The sequence below is a fragment of the Mizuhopecten yessoensis genome, unplaced genomic scaffold (genome assembly GCF_002113885.1).
Source record: "Mizuhopecten yessoensis strain PY_sf001 unplaced genomic scaffold, ASM211388v2 scaffold11009, whole genome shotgun sequence".
NCBI lineage: Eukaryota > Metazoa > Mollusca > Bivalvia > Pectinida > Pectinidae > Mizuhopecten > Mizuhopecten yessoensis.
The window spans coordinates 786524-809839 of NW_018408833.1; the positions used below are offsets into that span (position 1 = coordinate 786524).

A 23316-nucleotide genomic window follows, 5' to 3' on the forward strand; every position below is an offset into this window, starting at 1 on the left:
GCATTTTTTGCATGATGAGGAAAAAAACAACATCATAATAGTCTCATTTTCCATTATATCATAAATAATTTAAATCCATATTGTAAATTACTCCAGTTCCTTGCTTGAACAGGAAGCTGAGCCGTCAAACACCAATGAAACAGCTTGGGGGATAACACAATGAAATAACTGCTCTCCCATTGAGCAGAATAATAGGATAAATTTTCCATATGTCAGGAATAATGGTGTTTATGATCAATAGCTGACATTTTATGATGCCCAAGCTTCTGACGCTGACATTGTGTGGGGGAGGCTGGGGGAGGGTGTGGGAGGCTTACCACGATTCAACAGACCCAAATGTCACTGGTGTTACAGGAGTTCATCAGCTCATTATCCATATGATATGGTTTGCAACCATTTTCACACATTTAAAAAAAAGTTTTCATATATGAAAATAGATGACTTTTGTCAGTATTTCAGTTGAGTGTAATTCTTTTGTTGAACACTTTTTATGTTTACTTCTGAAGAATATATTTAACCCTTTTCACCACTGTATAACATAATGGACTCATCCAGATCAATACATGGTAAAGTCTACTAAAGTTACAAAGGGATGAAAGGGTTAACTTTACGCGAGATTCTGCTGTGTTGTCCGCGCTGCTTTGTAATTCATCATGGAGACTATAATTTGTATGTTCAGTGTTCTGCCATACTTATCAAGTCAATCATAGTGTCAAGCAGATCTGAGAAAATATTGTTCATGTGAAATTCAAGTACACAATACAGTCTTGAGAACGAACTATAGAACACTTATGTCAGTTCATCATAATATATTTAGATATATCCATTTTTGGTAGTGGCAGACAAGTCCATAGTTTGTTTGTGATTGATGTTCTATTAAAATCTATATGGACCATAAACAGATTATACAAAGCCTTAAAGCTAAACAATACAATTATACTGGGTTCTTTATCTCCTCCTTTAAAAGCGGGTCATAAGTTTTTCCTAAATCTCATTAACTAATCAAATATAAAGTTTGTCCTTATTCTGGGTAATGTTCCTGTTTAAGTGATGTTTTCCATTTTTTTTTACATCCATCATCGAAACCCTATCCTCGTGTTGTCATCAGCCTACGTCAACATGACTGATAAAGAAATTCTACACTATGATGTCAGTCATTCTAACTAAATTTAGCCGAGAGCCTGGTGCCTATGATCCTTACATCTGGTACTGACTGGATTGGCTTACAAAGATTTCACAAACTCCATCTATTTTACGACGCATACATCGAAGAGAAAGGATCCAAACATTATATGTATGACAGTACTATTCTTTAACACTTCTTTGGTCTGGAGAGTATCATTTGTTTGAGTGTGAAAGCAATATTTGTCATGTATGCAAATTAAAGTACAGAAACCATATTTCAACCAAAACAGTCACAAACAAATACTGCTATGAAGGGTAACTAACAATATTTTTCATTTGTTGATTCAATATTTTATCAAAGCAATGATTGCAGTAATTTTATTTGCAAACTCAATGTTGCCCAAAAAAAGAGATAATGTATTTACAATGACATTTCAAAGTTAGTCAATTTCATCATTTTCTTGAGCCTAAAGAGGGATGAAAAAAACATTTTTCCAACGAGCGTTTCAATTCCAGGGACATTTATAGAACATCAAAGGCAATAACTGCAGCAACAAGCATCAATAAACATGTCCTTATAAAAAATTCAACATTTATATTGAAAGCAATAATTTGGTAACTGCTTTCAAACGAATTCAAAATTTATCAAACAGAACTTTTATCAGGAACAATTGTCAAGGTAATTAATGTCTAAATATAACAAAATTATATTTACCAACATTTTAAAACACCAGAAGACAGACGGATTACAATTTGAGTGTATAAATACATATCTGTCTTACTTGCCAATTCTCTCGATTTTGGAAGGAAACTCCCGATTTTGGACCCGAAAATTGAGCATTTTCAACCAGTGAATTTGCTAAACTATTCCTATATTCTAACATCTAATGATTTCATCCGAAAGAACAGCTTGAAAATGCCATTTAAAAGTGTTGTTTTCCCCTTGGGCATACATACACACATTTTATTTATGCTTTTAATTCTGAGCACACGTAATCCCCACATGGAAATTTCAAAAAGTTGGCAAGCATGATCTGTTATACATTGTATTACATACACTGAGGAGGGGAGTATAAATCTCTATAGTCCTCCTGACTCGTGTTGTATACTGTTTATTGATTTTACTGGTAAATCCTCCTACACATATGTAAAATTGTTGCATTACACCATCAGAACAATCATAGTAAAATCTTTCATCCTGAACGTTTGACATTTAAGCATATGGCACGGTGGTATTTAGAAAACGAAGTAATCTGTTGTCAATCAGAATGAAACACACAACTGAAACTCCACTGAATTAGTTGCTATAAAGCCATGCCCAAATGTCAGCTAAGTTCTGTTCCAAGGGAAACAACTCTTACAGTAACTTTTACTCCATTCTCAATGAGGAAATTATAGGATTATATCTGAATGAAAATAAAACTGATCCTGCAATAAAGAATACAACTTATTTCAGAGAATTAAATAAAAAAAAAATGTACATTCAGTCTGTCTGATGATGGACAGTGGCATAATGATGTTTCACTACTGAGATGTTTTTCCATTGTTAAAACCAAAATCTCCAGCTAAATACATACAGAAATTCTCCATCTTTATTCAGTGTCAACTGACCCTTCACATATGCACTCAAAGCTAGAAATTATTTTTGAGTACCACAGGTCAATTTGGGTAGTACTTTCAATTTTTACTAGTCCATGTGCAAATTCCAATATTATTCAACAGGATAAGCAATTTCAAATTTTGCCTCGTTAATCGGGCTAGTGGTTTTCAGTACCACTAGTCAAGATGGAGATTTGACTAGTCTCAGACTATCGGGCTATCTGTATTGACTAGTCCTGAAACTGCATTGACAGGTTAATCTTGTGTATCAAACTAATATAAAATATAAACTTTATTTATTTTACAACCATTTTGAAACAAGTTATTACAATTTTTTCACTCTTGTTGGTCCAAATGTGTGGGAGGAAACTGGAGTACCTAGAGAAACCAACATGGTCAGGCAGACAACACGATATCTTTTCATGTCTGACCAGGAAGTCGAACCCTGGCCTCTTTAATGGAAGACGAGTGCGTTATCTACTACACAGTCACCATCAGACCACTCAAACTGTCCCCAGCCTAACATGATGTAAAATGATTATTGAACGTTTTACCAGTTGACACCAACAGCACACACAAGATCAATTAACTGGGTCAGAAATTTCTTCAGGTCAGAAATTTCTTCAGAGTTATTTGGTAGGAGGTAAATTAATAGTAATGAATTACATAGTTTGGGTAATAGCTATAGGGGCCGCGGCAGTTGATTACACAACTTTAACACAACAATCAGCTAATTGTCACAAAAAAAATCAACATGGGAGATGTTCTCTAATAGTGAAAGTGTTCAGATACAACTGTGTTATTGCACAGGAACTGAGGGTTATATGGAATAGATTGATAGGTAACAGCTTAAGGTGAATCAACTTATTTTCATATCCTTGCTAACTAGTATTCACAGACAAACATGTATCAAGAGAACACCCTTGGAAAGTCCAAAAAGGGGTCTCTTAACTCATGTAGTCTCTTAATACTGTTTCAATCACTTAACTGGGAATATTTATTATATCTCTGTAGGCAGATCGTCCCTTAATGGAATTGGTTGTATCAGCAGGTTTGACTATTGATACCAAGTGTATATAATATAAATTTCGTTTATTTTACCACAATTATGAAAAAAGTTTTTACAACTTATACAACTAACAACTCTTGTTGGCCCAGATGTAAGCGTGCGTGGGNTTTCATGTCCGATTGGGGAATCGAACCCAAGCCGCCTTGGTGAAAGGCAATTGCGCTATTCACTGTGTCACCTGACCACCCAATATACCATGTGTCTGTATATGTGATCTGTATACTGTAAACATACTTATTTCAGCGACCTCAAATTTTAGCGCATTATCAAATTTTAACAGATTAGCGCATTGATGAATTATTGTACCCCCAAAAATTATGCAATTGAGAACAATTTACAATGGCATCAATTGGCTCATTCATAATTTAGCACAGTATTGAGGTGTGAAAAGCACTTAAATAAGACTACAACTAAAATATGTATATTTACAGTACTTCATATCTTTATTAGGCCAAATAAAATTAATTACTTGGTTCTCAGGCCAATTTTTTTCAAAATAGATGCGGCAGGGCAGTATTTTTTTTCTTTCGTTTTACATGGCAAAAACGAGAGGGCGATTTTTTTTTTTATTGTGTAGTTTGTAAAACTTTCATTGTGGGCATTACCTTGTCTTTTTATAGTTGTGTAGAGACCCGTCATAGAGCAAGCCTCCGAAAATCCCCCCCACGATGTTCCAGACGAGAATCACGAACCCCCCATTCCTTATTTGTACCGAAATGAGCGCCATTTGTACACAAGACTAATAAGTTATAATCATTTAAACGCTTGCCTGTATCTCAATCCTTATCGTTATTCAAACTTTTTGGGACTTGGGTGACTAACGAGTAAAAACGACATGCTGACCAATTTTCCGGAAGATGGCGGCTGGCGCATTCATGATTTTTTTTTTATTACTTTCACGATAAAATTGGCAATGCGCACGGTGCCATGAAATGCGCGTGGGCCTGAGAACCAAGTTATCAATTTTGTTTGGCCTTACTGTGTCTTGTTTGTATATCAGGTATCTGTACATTACGTATACACAGAACTTGATACCTGTGTTATGTTTACTACCACCCCTACAGATTCCCTGTGACAATAAATTGGTCGACTCACCTCCAGCAGGAATGGTAACACTGGGATAAAGGTCGACGTCGCTTGAGACAGACTTGTCATCAGCCGAACACAGTGGAAACGCAGTGGATAAAACCGGGAGTTAGGGAGGAGTCTAAAGACAAAACCAAATGTGTGAATATATCATCTAAATCTCCATGTTTACTGTCAATAGAAATATACATTGACCAGTATCTCATACTACCTTCATTTATAAAATTCATATTTTAAAGTTTCCCATCTCCTAGCATGATAAAACGTTTACTGTTAATAAAAAAAACATAGTTTCAGTATCTCATACTGTGGGGTCGGGGTAAGTTCCCCCACCCCAACCCCCCTTGCATGATAGAAAGAGATTTATATTATAACCCAAAGGATATGTTACAATAGTTATAACTATAGATGTCGGAGACTAGCAGATACTTACTTGATGGTGCCTATGATCGTCTGTGTAAGGGGGTATATTAGGGGCTCCAGAACGGGGTTGGGATGGGTGGCACTTAACAGCCTCACCCATAGGCCCAGACTGTGTACATACTGCCAATTATATACAGCCTGGCAGTTCTCCTATAACAGAAACACAGCAACATGTTATTGACGACAAAATCTACGCAAAAATAATCATAAATAATGATGATGCTGCAGTTATAACAGTGCAGTCAATGTAAATATCTGAACTTCCCCTGCGATACATATAACAAACAGCTTTGTCCCTAGGGACAATACATATAACACACAGCTTTGTCCCTCGGGACAATACATATAGCAAACAGCTTTGTCCCAAGGGACAATACATATATCAAACAGCTTTGTCCCCAGGGACAATACATATATCAATCAGCTTTGTTCCTGCAGTACATATAACAGACAGCTTTGCCCCTGCAATCCATATAACAAACAGCATTGTCACTGCAATACATATAAAAAACAGCCTTGTCCCTGCAATACCTATAACAAACAGCTTTTTTCCTGCAATACATATAAAAAACAGCCTTGTCCCTGCAATACACATAACAAACAGCTTTCTCCATAGGGACAATACATATAACAAACAGCTTTGTCCCTGCAATACATATAACAGACAGCTTTGTCCCTGCAATACATATAACAAACAGCTTTGTTCCTGCAATACATATAACAAACAGCTTTGTCCCTGCAATACATATAACAAACAGCTTTGTTCCTGCAATACATATATCAATCAGCTTTGTTCCTGCAATACATATAACAAACAGCTTTGTTGTTGTATCAAAGTGTTGATAACCAATACATTGACCTTTAATCAGAGAAATTATATTGACCCCTCAATCAAGACTCTCTATGTAATTTGCTGATACTGACCTTATATATTATAATCCTTATATATTATAATAAGGTCAGGATGGATATAGAACCAGGTATCATAACAAATAAATCAATATTAAGATAAGGAATGTGTTTAAAAGTTGTACCTGTTTTTTGGTTGTGATTGCATTCCTCAGGTGTATTGCAAGCTGTCGGATATAAACAAACGCGTACTGGTACGCCCGTACAACATCAATAGCAAAAATCTCCACCAGGGAGCGCTGCATGAAGTTGATCATCGGGAGTGTTGAGGGTGAAGTAAATTTACAGTTCTTCACGTAGGCTATGTACATTTGCTAGAACAGAAAATATAAAATATATATTAATGTCATAGATCACAGGGTTGGTGCTACATTTGTATCATAATCATATACTGATTCATATTTCTAACCTGGCAATCATATTTCTATATTTCTAACCTGGCAATCATATTTCTAACCTGATTTTGAAATACCTGTTGTTCCTCATGATTTATTTACTTGTATTCATTATAGGAATGGTATCAACATGATCAACAACAAAGAAAAGAATATATAAAATAAAATAAAGATTCATATGGCATTTGGTAATTCATATTGTATGTATTTACCAGCATGTTACATTTTATTTAGCTGTGCTAAAAGATTTCATGATCAAGCATACTGTAAAAACAGGATGGTGCTTAGCACCAGGTAATCAAATATATAGTGGTAGGGAATAAAGCCTTATAATACATCGACTAGATGGAAGTCAAATCAATGAAGCAAAGAATGAGAATTGGAGGGACAGAGCAGAATTGGAGGGGTTATCTCGATACACATTTTGAGGAGAATGGTTTGCAGGATGCGTTCAAGTTCAAGTTTACTGATCATACAGAATTAACTTTACAGAGATTACCTTGACACACATGTTGAGGGGAGAGTGATTTGCACGACGTGTTTGACTTTACTGATACAGAGATTACCTTAACACACATTTCAAGGAGGAGTGGTCACCATAACGTATTCAAGTTAAATGATACAGAATGAAGTTAACAGATTACCTTAACACACATGTCAAGGAGAGCGGTCTGCATGATGTGTATAAGTCTGTTGATACAGAAGAATGCCATGACTCGTGTTGTCTCCTCTGCAGTACTCCATAGAGAGATCATTTTCTGAAACAAAATTTTACATATAGTTCATGGAAGATAAAGTTCTATTTGTTTTTTAACAGTAAAAGAATCATATACCAAATGGAACCAAAACCATGAAAGCATCCTTCTGCACAAGAGTGAATTATTCAGTGTGGAAATTAATGTAAACATTTAACATTTTGGACTATTGCTAACATGAGTATTACTGCACTGCTATTAGTTTCAAGAGTCAAAATGAAAAACTTTCTTTATGAAAGAATTTAAATTCAATGTCTAGATTTCAACTTATCAAGCTTTGGAGAGTGACATTAATGTACAGCAGAATATCATCTTTTCAGACTCCAGTAATGAGAAAGGCTTAACTCAATTCGGATTTACTACAATATTAGCAAAACTCTAACCTTGAGCATGACCTTGGCTATTTTTGGAAAACAGGAATAAAAGGCGACCAGTTTGTGTATATGCTTCAGGATCACGTTGATCATGGTTGCTTCTGACAACTCACTCACCAGCTGGAAAACAAAAGTAAGAATTAATATTGATCTGATAAGTTACTAATTCAGAAAGAAAGGGAGACAACTTCAATACCTTTTTCAACATAATTTCTGTGACCAGCACAAAATCTTAAACATCACCATTCTGGCATCATGTCTTTTGTCTTCATAATGACATCACCATGACACTGTGTAGTGCATGTACACAATAGGTGATAAGATAATTACAACAAGAGGCCCAGAGGGCCTGTATCGGTCACCTGGATATTTAAGCAATCATGGCAAAATATTCTACAAATGAGATCCAAGGGAATATGCCAGACCCCAAGGCCAATCCTTGTAGCATATCTGTATTGAATTTTTCATGCCCAGCAATTTAATGTATGGTTATGGGATGGGGATCTCAACTGTTTCCAAGCTGTGACTAAGAAACTAGGTCCCTAGGGTTGTGGTCAGACCCCAGGATCAATTCTAATGTCATGACTGCATTCGTCTCTTTTTGCCATGCATTTGTATTTATAGTTTTAGGGTGGGGATCTCAACTGTTTCAAAGTTGTGACCCAAGAGTTAAGTCTGCAAGGGTGGGGCAGGTCCTGGGGTCAATTCTAATAACATGACTGCATTCGTCTTTTTACACTCAGCAATTGTATATATGGTTATAGGGTGGGGATCTCAACTGTTTCCAAGCTGTGACTAAGAAAACTAGGTCCCTAGGGGTTTGGTCAGACCCCTGGGTCTATTCTAATATCATGACTACATTTGTCTCTTTATGCCCAGCATTTGTATACATAGTTTTGGGGTGGGGATCTCAACCGTTTCAAAGTTATGACCCAGAGACTGTCTCCATTGGTGGGGCCAGACCCTAGGGCCATCCTGGAAGCAAATGTGAATTCTTCTCTTTATACTCAGCAATTGTATGTATGGTTATATGGTGGGGATCTCAACCATTTCCAAGTAATAAACTTTTTTGATCCCACCCCTTAGCCCGGGGGGTCAGCCTCACCATTTGTACAATTTTGAATCCTTGCTTCCCATGAATGCTTTTCATCAAATATGAATGATATTAAGTATAGTTCTATAGAAAAAGACGTTTGTAGCAATATAGCCAAATTGCCCCTGCCCCTCAGCCCCCTAGGGGGTTAGCCCTATCATTAGAACAATTTTGAATCTCCACCACCTAGGGATGCTTCCAGTCCAATATGGTTGATATCCATCTCCTAATTCCAGAGAAGAAGTCGCTTAAAGCAATATGGCAAATTGACCCTTTTGGCCCCGCCCCTCAGCCCCCTGGGGGTCAGCCCAACCATTTGTACAATTTTGAATCCACACCACCTAGGGACGCTTCAAATCAAATTTATTTGAATTCCAATCAGTGGTTATAATTAACAAGAAGTCTGGACCCAGTGAGCTAACAATACAACATGGGAAGATTCACATTTTAAATAACGGTAGTCATAAAAGTATCGAACTACAATGAAGATGGTAAAAAAGAAAAGAATTGCTGATATCGGAAAAAGAAAGATTCAAACATATGACCCTATTCTAAGGGTGTCTTAATTGGATATGAACTTTATTCTCTGTAATATTGATATTAAACAAATAACACTTTCTAACGATGACAGGAAGAATATTTAACGTATGTAATAGAAAGGTTCAAACAAATAACCCTATTTTCTAAGAATATTCTACAGTATTACACAAATCAGGCTATTTGCTGTGTCAGACAAATTTTTGAAAATTTAAAAAAAAAAAAAAAAAAAAAAAAAATCGCAATTTTCTATTCAGAGATAATGATATTAACATATGTCTGGTCAAAGCAAATGGAAAATTTCAATTTCAACATGAATAAAAAAAACAGTCAAAAGATAGATGTGCGTTAATAAAACCTTGAAAATATTTCAGTACTTACCTTCAATAAATATGTCAGATAGATTTTCACATCAACACGTATTTTCACCCACTTTTTGTTATTACTGGCAGGTACAATGGGTTTCTGTAGGTCAGTTATAGGGGGTAGCCCTATCACCTGATGAAGCGCTGGCGCCACCTGGGTCAGACACATCCGCACAATGGCATTGAACACTGAAAAACAGAGCCCAATTGTTACTAACATAAAGATAGGTCAGACAACTCACAAAATAAATAAAAATCTTTTATTTTACTACACCTATGATACAAGTTTTATCAATTTACATCAATCATTTGTATTGGTCTGGATGGTAGCACGTAGAGGATCTAAATGTGGGAGAACAAGCGAATTCGCGGAATTTATATCCCCATATTGCAGGACATATTGTAGGTTAACATTATTGAGGTTAGGTTTAAACATGTGAGTATCGTGCTGTTGAGACATAATGTATAACTAGAAACTTGAAGAAGAAAAACCGCCCTATACCTCATGAATTATCCGTAAATATGCATAAATCACATTGGTTGGCAAACTTAGCATGAGTCGGAGGTGCATACGGAATTTGGTTGAAGCATCTGAACAGTATCTAATTTGGCTAATATTTGCTAGAGTTATTAAGTGGAAACTGCAGATAATGACGTTTTTTGTTAATCAAGGGGCCATAACTCTGCCAAATGGAGTCCAATTAAAGTGTTTGTCAAACTTGGCTGAGTCCTTAATGTGTTGAACCCTGTAACTCAGTTTAAAGACAACCAGATAATATTTGCAAGAGTAAATGAACAAAAACGGCAGATTATGATGTTTTTCATCATTCAAGGGGCCATAACTCTGCCAAATTGGGTCCGCTGAAAGTGGTCATCGAACTTGGCCGAGCCCTTAAGGCATTTAACACAGACAGACAGACAGTTTCGGTGAAAGCGGGGGATAAAAACAGAGTACTCGGAGAAAACCCATGTGGTTGAGTTGGTAGCCCCATACCATTTCTTGTCTGATCAATATCCCACCTAGGCCATCTTTGTGAAAGGTGTATATGCTCTCAACTGCCCTACCTTACAACCATAAACTAAAGAGCATACATGCTTCAAAGCTGCAGTAATTCTACTGAATGTCTATCATCAGGGAGATTGAAATGTTACTTATATGAGGCAAGCTTGTTCTTATTGTCACCTGCCTTGTATGTTACTCATCACAAAGCCTGTAACTTAGGTACCTGTGGCTACCTTTGACAACATGTTTATTGGCCTTCCCCCTCTATCTACCTGTAACTTACCGTCGCTACCCTTGACAACATGTTTATTTTCCTTCCCCTCTCTATCTACCTGTGACTTACCATCGCTACCCTTGACAACATGGTTATTGGCCTTCCCCTCTCTATCTACCTGTAACTTACCGTCGCTTCCCTTTACAACATGTTTATTTGCCTTCCCCTCTCTATCTACCTGTAACTTACCGTCACTACCCTTGACAACATGTTTATTGGCCTTCCCCTCTCTACCTACCTGTAACTTACCGTCGCTACCCTTGACAACATATTTATTGGCCTTCCCCTCTCCACCTACCTGTAACTTACCGTCCCCATGACAACATATTTATTGGCCTTCCCCTCTCTATCTACCTGTAACTTACCGTCGCTTCCCTTGACAACATGTTTATTGGCCTTCCCCTCTCCACCTACCTTTAACTTACCGTCGCTACCCTTGACAACATATTTGTTGGCCTTCCCCTCTCCACCTACCTGTAACTTACCGTCGCTACCCTTGACAACATGTTTATTGGCCTTCCCCTCTCCACCTACCTTTAACTTACCGTCGCTACCCTTGACAACATATGTATTGGCCTCCCCCTCTCAACCTACCTGTAACTTACCGTCGCTACCCTTGACAACCTATTTATTGGCCTTCCCCTCTCCACCTACCTGTAACTTACCGTCCCCATGACAACATATTTATTGGCCTTCCCCTCTCTACCTACCTGTAACTTACCGTCGCTACCCTTGACAACCTATTTATTGGCCTTCCCCTCTCCACCTACCTGTAACTTACCGTCGCTACCCTTGACAACCTATTTATTGGCCTTCCCCTCTCCACCTACCTGTAACTTACCGTCGCTACCCTTGACAACCTATTTATTGGCCTTCCCCTCTCCACCTACCTGTAACTTACCGTCGCTACCCTTGACAACATGTTTATTGGCCTTCCCCTCTCTATCTACCTGTGACTTACCATCGCTACCCTTGACAACATGTTTATTTGGTCTTCCCCTCTCTATCTACCTGTAACTTACCAACGCTACCCTTGACAACATATTTATTGGCCTTCCCCTCTCCATCTACCTGTAACTTACTGTCGCTACCCTTGACAACATGTTTATTGGCCTTCCCCTCTCTATCTTCCTGTAACTTACCATCGCTACCCTGGACAACATATGTATTGGTCTTCCCCTCTCTATCTTCCTGTAACTTACCATCGCTACCCTGGACAACATATGTATTGGTCTTCCCCCCTCTACCTACCTGTAACTTACCGTCGCTACCCTTGACAACATATGTATTGGGCTTCCCCTCTCTATCTACATGTAACTTACCGTCGCTACCCTTGACAACATATTCATTGGCCTTCCTCTCTCTATCTACCTGTAACTTACCATCGCTACCCTTGACAACATATTTATTGGCCTTCCCCTCTCTATCTACCTGTAACTTACCATCGCTATCCTTGACAACATATTTATTGGCCTTCCCATCTCTATCTACCTGTAACTTACCGTCGCTACCCTTGACAACATATGTATTGGCCTTACCCTCTCAACCTACCTGTAACTTACCGTCGCTACCCTTGACAACATATGTATTGGCCTTACCCTCTCAACCTACCTGTAACTTACCGTCGCTACCCTTGACAACATATTCATTGGCCTTCCCCTCTCTATCTACCTGTAACTTGCCGTCGCTACCCTTGACAACATATTTATTGGCCTCCCCCTCTCTATCTACCTGTAACTTACCATCGCTACCCTTGACAACATCTTTATTGGCCTTCCCCCTCCATCTACCTGTAACTTATCGTCTCTACCCTTGACAACATATTTATTGGCCTTCCCCTCTCTATCTACCTGTAACTTGCCGTCGCTACCCTTGACAACATATTTATTGGCCTTCCCCTCTCTATCTACCTGTAACTTACCGTCGCTACCCTTGACAACATCTTTATTGGCCTTCCCCCTCCATCTACCTGTAACTTATCGTCGCTACCCTTGACAACCTATTAATTGGCCTTCCTCTCTCTATCTACCTGTAACTTAACGTCACTACCCTTGACAACATATTTATTGGCCTTCCCCTCTCTATCTCCCTGTAACTTACCGTCGCTACCCTTGACAATATATTTATTGGCCTTCCCCTCTCTATCTACCTGTAACTTACCATCACTACCCTTGACAACATATTTATTGGCCTTCCCCTCTCTATCTAGCTGTAACTTACCGTCGCTACCCTTGACAACATATTTATTGGTCTTCCCCTCTCTATCTTCCTGTAACTTACCATCACTACCCTTGACAACATATTTATTGGCCTTCCCCTCTCTATCTACCTGTAACTTACCGTCGCTACCCTTGACAATATATGTATTGGCCTTCCCCTCTCAACCTACCTGTAACTTACCGTTGCTACCCTTGACAACATATTTATTTTCCTTCCCCTCTCTATCTACCTGTAACTTACCATCGCTACCCTTGACAACATATTTATTGGCCTTCCCCTCTCTATCTACCTGTAACTTACTGTCACTACCCTTGGCAACATGTTTATTGGCCTTCCCCTCTCTATCTACCTGTAACTTACTGTCACTACCCTTGGCAACATGTTTATTGGCCTTCCCCTCTCTATCTAGCTGTAACTTACCGTCGCTACCCTTGACAACATATTTATTGGCCTTCCCCTCTCTATCTACCTGTAACTTACCGTCGCTACCCTTGACAACATATTTATTGGCCTTCCCCTCTCCACCTGCCTGTAATACTGCAGCTTTCATTGCAGCTATCACTTCCTTTAGTACTGCCATAGTCGGTTTTGTCTACAAAAGAAACAAGTGTTTTAAAGACACATATAGATATTTTGGTAATTAAATTGCTGTAGCAGTTACGTTATTTTTATTGTTGCTGTAGTATGTTTGTTGGGTTGTTTTGGCAATTTTACACACACTTATCCAGACCATGTTCAAATGATTTTTTTACCAGAGAATCTGTAACTAGAGAACACCAACATGTATGTGTATTTGTTTATGGTAGTTTTGATAAATCCTTTTACTCACTATATTATGCATACATTAGGACCAACTATATAACTAAATTAGATCCATTGAAATAGTGAATCCATCTTATTTACATTAGCAAATTTCTTTCTTAAAACAAAAGAAACAAGTACTAGTGGTAATGGGGGACTATTACAGAAGTACCCCAAACTAGTCGCAAAGATGCAAAAATACACCTAACCAATCAGAGGCCGTGGCAGCCATCATTGTCGAACGATCGGAAATTGAAAGGTCATTTGCACACATCCTTACCATGATGAACACTTGTGTAAAGTTTCATTAATTTCCATCATTTTTTTTTGAGAAATGTGTCGGACAAAATTGCACAGTGGAAGAAGTAGACTTAATAAAAGCAAAACATGACACACTTTGGACTATATAGGAATTACCTCTAAACTTCTGGACCAATTCTTTATCAACCTAGGTGTGACTAATGTTCCCTTTCTATGTTTCTTTACTGTTGGGACGGTATCTGTGCTCTCCTCTTCTGCTTCTTCTGCTTCCTCCTCCTCCTCCTCACTCTCATCACTGGCAACCTGTTTAACGAGTAGAAGAATTTGATTAGTAGGTAAATAAACTCCAAAACAAATAAAACCTTTATAACAGTCAATGTAGTAGTATTTGGCCAGAGTATTTCTTATTCATGGATTTTGTTCAGGGGAAAGACAAAATGTATATACCTCAAGTTTTTTTGGTAATTTATGCAAGCGCCCTTTGCCTGTATCTTCCTCATCACTTGAGTCCTCCTCCTCCTCCTCCTCATCTGTGCTGTAGTTATCAAGGTCATCAAGGTCAAGCTCCACTTTTGACTTCTTTCCAGAAGATTTTTGAGGACTTTGTTTTACATCCTCCTCTGATGTATCTATATAATTATAAGCACAACAGAAACTTTTCAATGTTCTCTGTTAACCTATGTGTCTAAGAACAGCACCATAACAGTATACATCCTAGAAGCATACACAATTCTTCACTGAGTGTATAAAGACATTTCATGAAGACTAAATACATGTAAATGACTGTATAATTAATCTTCGTATTTACATGTAGATACTAAACAGCAAGATTTAGGAAAGAAAAAGAAAAATCCTGTAGAGATTGCCATAAATTCATGCTCAGGCAGATCCCAGAACTGAGGAGTGTAATTGTGATGGACACTTAAAAAAAATTCGGAAGAATTTTAAAAGACACGATAGAATTTAAGAGAAAACTATGAATTAGGGAACTAATACTCTGACGTTCAATTTTTTGAAAAAGATCTTGACTTGTAAAAACCCGGCATTGAAGACGAAAATCCTTAGTTTTTAACAGTAACATGTATGTCCTTTAATAGTGTTTTTATTTATGGCTCAGAATGCTGAAAATAAGTTTCCACCACACATCAATATCTTTTTAGATTACTAGTTACCTGAATATTCCTCCTCTTCATTGTCATCATCATCGTCTTCATCATCGTCTTCATCATCATCTTCGTCATTGCCATCAAAATTGAGTAGTGATTTATCTTCATTCTTTAAGAATTTGTAAAACTCTGGGTCTAACTTCTCAAGCTTTTCCAGGGATTGTTTGTGCTTAGAGGCAGCTGTCAATTCAGACTTTTTACTGAAAAAAAGTCAATAAAAACTGAACAATTATTCTGTTTCAATAACGAGCTAATGGATGATACTGAATCTATAGAAACATCAAATTATTGGAATCATTCAAATCAATATAATTAATACAGGACACATGATTGAGCTCTTATACAGTTAAACACTTTAAACCTTTTTATAGCATCATAATAAGCAACTGATTTTAGTTGATTTACATGGTTTTAACTAATATTTCTTTAATAGTAACCTTATTCCACCGTTAACATAAAAAATTCACTTAAATATTATTAACTCATTCACCCCTGAATTTTCATAATGTACTATTCCAACCTTCGAATTGGAGTAGTTCAAATATGTCTTTAGGGATGAATGAGTTAATAACGAAAGTGTCAGTGGTCCAGATAAGCTCTGTTAATGTATTCCAATAGTCGTCTATTCATTTCCCTGTAAATCAAAGTACTGTTGTTGTTTTTTTTTTGTTTTTTTTTGTGTTTATGGAGGTGTTATGTGTGTCGTGATCATGAATAGGATTTTAACGGTGTAGTCGAATCTACTGGAATTAGCTGAAGCTTAAGGAACCCTAAGAAAAAGGATGCAACGTTGTCCGCAGTGTTGGCCGACATCTTTTCTTTACTGTCCATGGGAGGTAACTCTTCCTGAACTTAACACTGCTACTTATCAGATCTGAATGCATTTATTGAAATATTCTTAGTAAAGAAGACAGCTAGGTTGTGAGAACACAAATTGACAATACTTTTTCACATTTATCAGAATTACCTCTCAACCAAATTTGTCTGTCTAGATCTGATTTAAGCTGGCAATGTACTTAAAAAAAGGTTTTAATTAGTTGTTAAGAAAAATATTCAAACTTCAGTTTTTGGAATGTTTTTGAAGGCTGAGTTTCTCTTCCTCAATCCTGTATTGGTATCTAGGGAAATGATGAAGCACATTTGGTTCTCCGCAAAAATTGGTCAAATGGACACACTATAAAAACAACATTAGAAACGGGGTTCCAAATATATGAACAGGCTGATGCTTCACAAATGAATGCTACATATATAAATCTATACACAATACCAACCTCTTCACAATTTTTTTCTTTTTGGGAATTTCTGGCTCTGAGCTTTCATCACTGCTGTCTGAATCAAATCCACTCTTCATGAATTCATCCACACTCATGTCTTTCAGTTTTCTGAAATGTAAAGTAGTTTCAATGTAAGTATATACATAATGCAATTGTTTATTTACTTAAAGTTCACAATGAACTTAGGTGTTCAAATCTATCCTGTATTTGAACTAAGCTGATTGTTGACTACAGAGTTCAGCTTGCCTGACTAGAGACTATAATCCACATGATGTAGCAGGTTTCAATCACAGTAAACAGATCCATTCACCTTCTGGCTATGCTCTAGGAAGGAATTTCCCTAAAGCTCAATTTGGAGACCATCAGACTGAGAAGCTGGAGGTTGATGATTCATGGCTGCTCATCAGTGAAAACACACTACTCTCTTACTTGGACTGGGTCATTCGCTGGTGACCAGGTATACGTAGCTCAACTGTTTAGATTGTCTGTCTAGATTTCGTAAGTTCTGAGTTTAAATCCTGGTCTGGCCGTGCATTTTTCTCTTCTCGATACAGACATGTTATTTTCACACATCCCTTTTAACTGCAGTTAGGGGTATATTGGTTGTATACAGTATTTGCTTTGCAACCATCCATCTGTGCTTACTGTGGTTTCCAGAGCATATCTCATCCACAACAAAGTCACTGTGGCTTATTTGACCTTTGACCTTGGCCTCAAGTACTGAAATATTGATATTCGGAGCATATATTTTCACCTGTTGTTTCATGAATGGTTATTATAAAACTTCGTATATATATTTAGCCTATAAGGTATATGTATAGATCACAGAAAGGCAGTGTCTCACTTCCTAAATTGAGGTCACAGAGACCTCAATTTGACCTTTGACCTCAATTAATAAAATACTGTGTAAAGTGGATTTCAGCAGCTTATCACGATCAGCCAATGTTTCGTAAACTTTGGAGATGTTTGGGAAGTGTTGGTATCCAGGAAGTCCACTCTTCGAGATATTGTTTCTCTGCTGTTACATAAACAACTGTATAATCATAAGTTATCATATATTTTTGGTCCATTTAAGATTTAGTTACCTCAGATCAATGGCCTGTGTGTTGTCATCAGAAGTTTAGCACTAATTATGGTTTCATTGGTTTGTGCTGGATATTTTATAAATGTGATTAATTAGTTTCAGATTAAATTTGGTTCTTCTTTACTATTTGAATGATGATTCTTATGGGATCTGTGTTATTTTCTATGCTTCAAAGGGGTATAACCGAAGGTATAGTTAAATTCTAAACCCTGCTGGCAAGTCGCAACTGCTGTATTAACAAATAATTTAAAATAAGCTACTGGACTGAAATAAATATTCTTAACCATTACAGTGGCGGATCCAGAGACCTATCTGGGGGGGGGGGGGTTCCAAATTTTCTGGGGGGGTTTCCATGTGGGGAAAAATTGAGGAAAATTGTGAAAATACATGATTTTTAAAGAAAATTCTAAGGTGGGGGGGTTCCTGAAGCCCAAAAAAAACCTCTGGATCCGCCACTGCATTAAGATCTATTGATTGAAATCCATGTGTTGTATATCGTATTAAGTTAAAGACATGCTTGAATTGTTCGAGATATGCCATCTGATTTAATAGATTTTTAAACAATTACTAAACTGAGGCAGATAGAAGAATTAAAAGTCAGGATCCAGATTGCTATGTTCAAAACGTATTGACATTATCTCTGTAGAGTTATTTATGACAAGTACACAACGTGATTGTATTACCTGATAAAATAACTCGTTCAATCATTTATATATAATGTAACAATCAAATCAAGTTGATATTTTATGAGATCTTGCGATGCACGTCAGTTGTAGTGTAGTAGGCCTACTGTCAGATCACCAAGGGCATTGCTAGCATTGGCTAAAATGTTAGTTAATACATATTTTAGGGAATATTCTGATGTAAATAAAATAGCTTTACTGTACCCTACGACGGACTTAAGACAATCTAATTCCGTGATATAACTTGAGCGTCAAACCAATATGTCAACAACACCATGTGAATTGATTGTAATCGATTTTGTTCACAAAATAAGAACGTTATTTAGCTGTTATGGCAGTAGCATTAGACTGTTTCACCCAAATAACATTACTTTGCCTGCTGTTAACAGCGACAGAAAAACAAAAAGCAAATTAAATACCTTTTCTTCGGTGCCATGCTTTTCGCCATGTGCGCTGCCATTGCTGCTGATGACGGAACTTATTTTGTTAAATTTCATTGGCTGTGACCAGACATCGGAATCAGGCGAAGGAGCACTCGGGTCTTTCCGGTACGTCACCTAGATTAGGCGTAGCAGACAGCTTATGTTAGGCCTAACAGTGGATCTCACTTTGTGGATGTACGCGTACGACGTCGGCACAGTACAGATATGGGAGACTCAGGTAGGTATTATTCAGTTACTGTGTATAACAGGAAAATTATTGTAGATTAAAGAAAGTAAAAACAACAACAGCAGAACGCACGTGCTGTGTCAGGTTAGACACGGGCACTTGTCTTATCTTTCAGCTTTGCACAACGTGCAACTACAGTACTACAATGTAGTACTACACACGTACAGATTATCAGGGTGGGGGTTTCTTGAAGCCCAAAAATTTCCTCTGGATCCGCCACTGCTCAAGGTGGTCCTAATTAATTCACTAGCAACCGTTTTAAATGGGTTTTTTTGTATCAGTTTTTAACTGCAATTTCTTGAAGTAATTTGTTTTGCCATTGAAGTTAATAAATTTGTGATGCCTTTGAAACTTTTTTATATCTATAATAATTAAATGGCAAATGTTATTATATAACAATGAACTTTAAATTTATTTATAATTTTAAGTCAAGTGTAGAGGAGCTCTACCGGATCCTGTATTGGAAACTAACTTAAACTGTTTTACACCATGAAAATAAAAAAGTCACTGGTATATATATATATAGCTACAGCAGTGGCGGATCCAGAGACCTATCTGGGGGGGTTCCAAATTCCCTGGGCGGGGTTCCAAGGGGGGAAAAATTGAGGAAAATGGTGAAAATACATGATTTTTAAAGAAAATTCTCAGGGTGCCGGGGGGGTTTCCTAAAGCCCAAAAAAAACCTCTGGATCCGCCACTGTACAGGTAATTGAATTACCAGAACTGGTCCGCCCGGTTATGGAGAACATTTCAATCAACACTTGTTACCATGCATTTTTTTGTATTTCATATTGGTTTTCAGTTTTTAAAGTTTCATCAGTATGTTAACTGTCATCCTTATCAACCTTGGTACAAATTAATGTTGGCAAAAAAAAATGAGTTTGAATTTTAATTCTTAAATTTTTGAAACACTTTTAACATAAAGCTTAGTTTAAGAACTGCAGTGTATTTTTTTCCAAAATTCTTTTAAGTTTTTGCTTTCTTAAATTCTTATTATAGCAGCTGTAGCTCATTTGAATAGATCATATATAGTAACCATATTGTGTTTTAAGTACTGTGGGCCTTCTGCATTTTTGATCCCAGAACACTGATGTTGGTGTTTTTTTCGGATTATAATTTTATTAATAAATTAAATGTTCTGCAAGGCATGAGTTTCTTTTCAGAAGTGCTATACTTAAAACTTTTATCAATTCATTACTGGGTAATATTTTCCAAATCAGAGAAGCATTTTTTTGTTGGAAGTGGTAAAAGTATCCTTAAAGGAAACCGTTTTTTGACTCATTATTTAGAGATTAGATATGAGACTTTGTTGTTGTGTATCAAATCTTACTGTTATGATGCAGTGAAAATTAAACTCTGATTTCCAATACAATGGAGGTGAAAATGAGAGAGACCAAACAATGAAAAATCATGTATGTCTGTTTTTAGGATTTTACATTTTCAAAATATTGATTATCTCACAAGATACACATTCATGATTTAAATGCATGAAAATCCCACCCTGTCTATTTACAGTTAATAAGTTTAAGGACTGAATCCAGACCACATCATTCTGGGATGAAGGTTTCTTTTTCTGGTATAGGAATTTGACTAGTTTTGGCCTGCTATAATAGTTCATTGTTCATTTTATTTTCCAAAAGTTTACAACTTATAGGTACAGGATATTACTGCAACCATACATATTCAATACATGCTTACCAGGGCGGCAGTTTGTATGTGTAAACCAATAAGTGGCATGTATTTTGAATGAATGATGTACTAGTTATAAAATAAGTACATATGTATTTGAATGAATGTACATCATTTTTTCAATACTATGTCTAAGTATCTGAAAAGATGGACATTTAAGCACAAAGTGGTATTCGTCCTCAATATTTAAATTGCATAATTCACAGATTCTTAAGTTCCTTGGTACATTTATATATCTACCTTGCTCAATTTCTAACTGGTGACTGGACATTCTGAGTTTCGTAATGACTTTTCTGTACTTGAATTGGATAGGTTTCCCGAGATAAATGTTCATATCAAAACTTTGTGCATATACTAGGTGTTTATACATACTACATTTGGTCGATTCAGCTATACGATTCCTTATTTCTTGTACACAACAATCAAAAAGTCTTTGTTTAATAATATCCAAAGCATTTTTAGCTAAGGCGTGAGCCGCCAGCTATTGGTATTACTTTAGTTAATGAGCTCAGATATTCATAAATGTCGATTTCACACAGACGGCCTCTAGCGGTAGTCACTGGTACTAAATTGAATCATATACCGGACCTACTGTCTTTATTATGCGTAACTTTGGACTCAAATGCACTTGAATGGCTTGTAAATATCATTACTTTTCTTTATAGAACATATGATCTTATCACAACGTCGTATTCTTATTGAAAATGCACCCTGTTTATCTCAATCGGGAACTGCTACTTGAATGTAGGTCATGCATGCTACACGCAACTTCCGGTAAAAATACTTCAGTTAATGAGCTCAGATATTCATAAACGAGACATAACGTCACCTTCTAGTAATACTAAACAAACTGCAAATAAAATCCATTACCACGGACTCAAGTTCACTCAAACGTCATTGGATATAATCTTATTCTTAGTTAGAACTAAGTATCCTTCTAAAACTTCGTATTTACTCTTGGAACTGTCGCTGGATTAACCCTTTACACGGAAATATTGTCCTGTGATTGGCTAAAATTGGTGACATTTACGTCCCTGTTTACAATTATATATTGCGTGGTCAGAGCTATGAAGCGGTCCTGTTCCAACTAACTGAGGATAATCAAAAGTGCTAATCAGTAATAATATATCTGATTCACGCTTCATATGATTATAATGTTATCAAAATATTGCATATTCGTTCATCGTTAAAATAACAAATCCTTACTAAAAACTCTAAAAAAAGAAACGACGGCCATGTTAGATCACGCGTGATGTTATCCGTTTCCTTATATGGCCTTCACGGCCAAATATAGTATTACTACTGATGCGGTCATGTTTACTACAATTTCCATATTTGGTCATGACACCCATATTTAGACGTCTGACCTATATCGGAAAGATTGAGGAAGTTTCCAACATGGCAGTCAATTAGGATTTCGCTTGCACTTGTTACGTAAACTTGATAATTTAACGAAATATAAGGCGGAGTATAACTTACAATTATGTAGGAGATCAACATAAAAAGTTCATATTACAAACCTATTAATGGATACGGATCCTGTCAATTAATTCTAAAATCGCCTCCGTGTGATTCACACCAGGCTTGCCTAACTAAAATGGGATCAACCGGCCGGGGCAGATGAGACCGGGAATCATGTTAGAACTAGCCACTGTCCTTCTCTAGTTCCATATTGGTATTCTAACCTGAAGGCTTTTTTTACCTTCGCAGTATTATCATTTTGTTCTATTTTCATCATAAGATATGCTATTGCATTTTTATATCGCCTTCTCGCTAATTACAGCTCAGCCAGAAACGAAAATATGCTCCGATAGGCCTACATTTTATATGTCTGTTGGTGTGATTTGTGTTTTTCGTTTATTGAAGTATTACCATATAACAGGACTCTTTTATTTCAATATACACAAAAACAACAACACCTTCGGAATGATTTCAGACATATACTGCGGGAAAACACGAGTGATCTCCCTTACATTTAGACATGCGCACATTTTACTTTCGTTTTGTGTAGGCCTAGACATCATTCGCAACGCGAAGCGGAAAAGACGAAAATGCAGGCGAGTGTTGACTTAATGTTAGGCATGTTGTTTAAGCAGCATTGACAATGAACAATATACATACACTTCTGCAACGTTTACCTACTACTGATTCATAAATAAGGCTATGTATCCCGATTTCGGTGACTTGTGGCCAAGCATGCGGCCGAAGCCGCAGAGAATGGCGCATGTTGTCAGCGGCGATGACAAAAAGGAAGGTGCTTCTACGGTATGTATAGCAGTTATTATGCAAAAACAAACATAATAAACGGACGTTTTACTCTAGTGAATTACAGCGTCACGAGGAACGTCTTTCTCCAGACGTGTTGCAAAATTTTCGAACTGCTTAGTTGCAAACTGATTTCACTTAAGCGTTGTTTGTGAGGATATTTGGCCTTACATTTCTTCTCATTCAGTTAAAAAAAA

General features: G+C 37.0%; 2 protein-coding genes across 2 annotated transcripts in view; one reads left to right on the plus strand and one right to left on the minus strand.

The window, feature by feature from the left end:
- LOC110464550 (nucleolar complex protein 2 homolog) overlaps positions 1-19003 on the minus strand; it is an 87333-nt gene extending 68330 nt beyond the window's left edge. The window contains exons 1-12 of the mRNA XM_021519819.1: positions 18916-19003; positions 16727-16837; positions 15462-15655; positions 14737-14918; positions 14446-14592; positions 13708-13819; positions 9747-9919; positions 7745-7855; positions 7251-7364; positions 6337-6525; positions 5313-5452; positions 4889-5000 (exon numbers count right to left, since the gene is read on the minus strand). Coding sequence (XP_021375494.1) covers positions 4889-5000; positions 5313-5452; positions 6337-6525; positions 7251-7364; positions 7745-7855; positions 9747-9919; positions 13708-13819; positions 14446-14592; positions 14737-14918; positions 15462-15655; positions 16727-16837; positions 18916-18956 — 1626 coding nt within the window. The 5' untranslated portion in view covers positions 18957-19003. The remainder of the gene's footprint in view (positions 1-4888; positions 5001-5312; positions 5453-6336; positions 6526-7250; positions 7365-7744; positions 7856-9746; positions 9920-13707; positions 13820-14445; positions 14593-14736; positions 14919-15461; positions 15656-16726; positions 16838-18915) is intronic.
- Positions 19004-19035: 32 nt separating this feature from the next.
- Positions 19036-23316, plus strand: part of LOC110464551 (cytidine deaminase-like) — a 24610-nt gene continuing 20329 nt past the window's right edge. Inside the window, exon 1 of the mRNA XM_021519820.1 lies at positions 19036-19156. Coding sequence (XP_021375495.1) covers positions 19144-19156 — 13 coding nt within the window. The 5' untranslated portion in view covers positions 19036-19143. The remainder of the gene's footprint in view (positions 19157-23316) is intronic.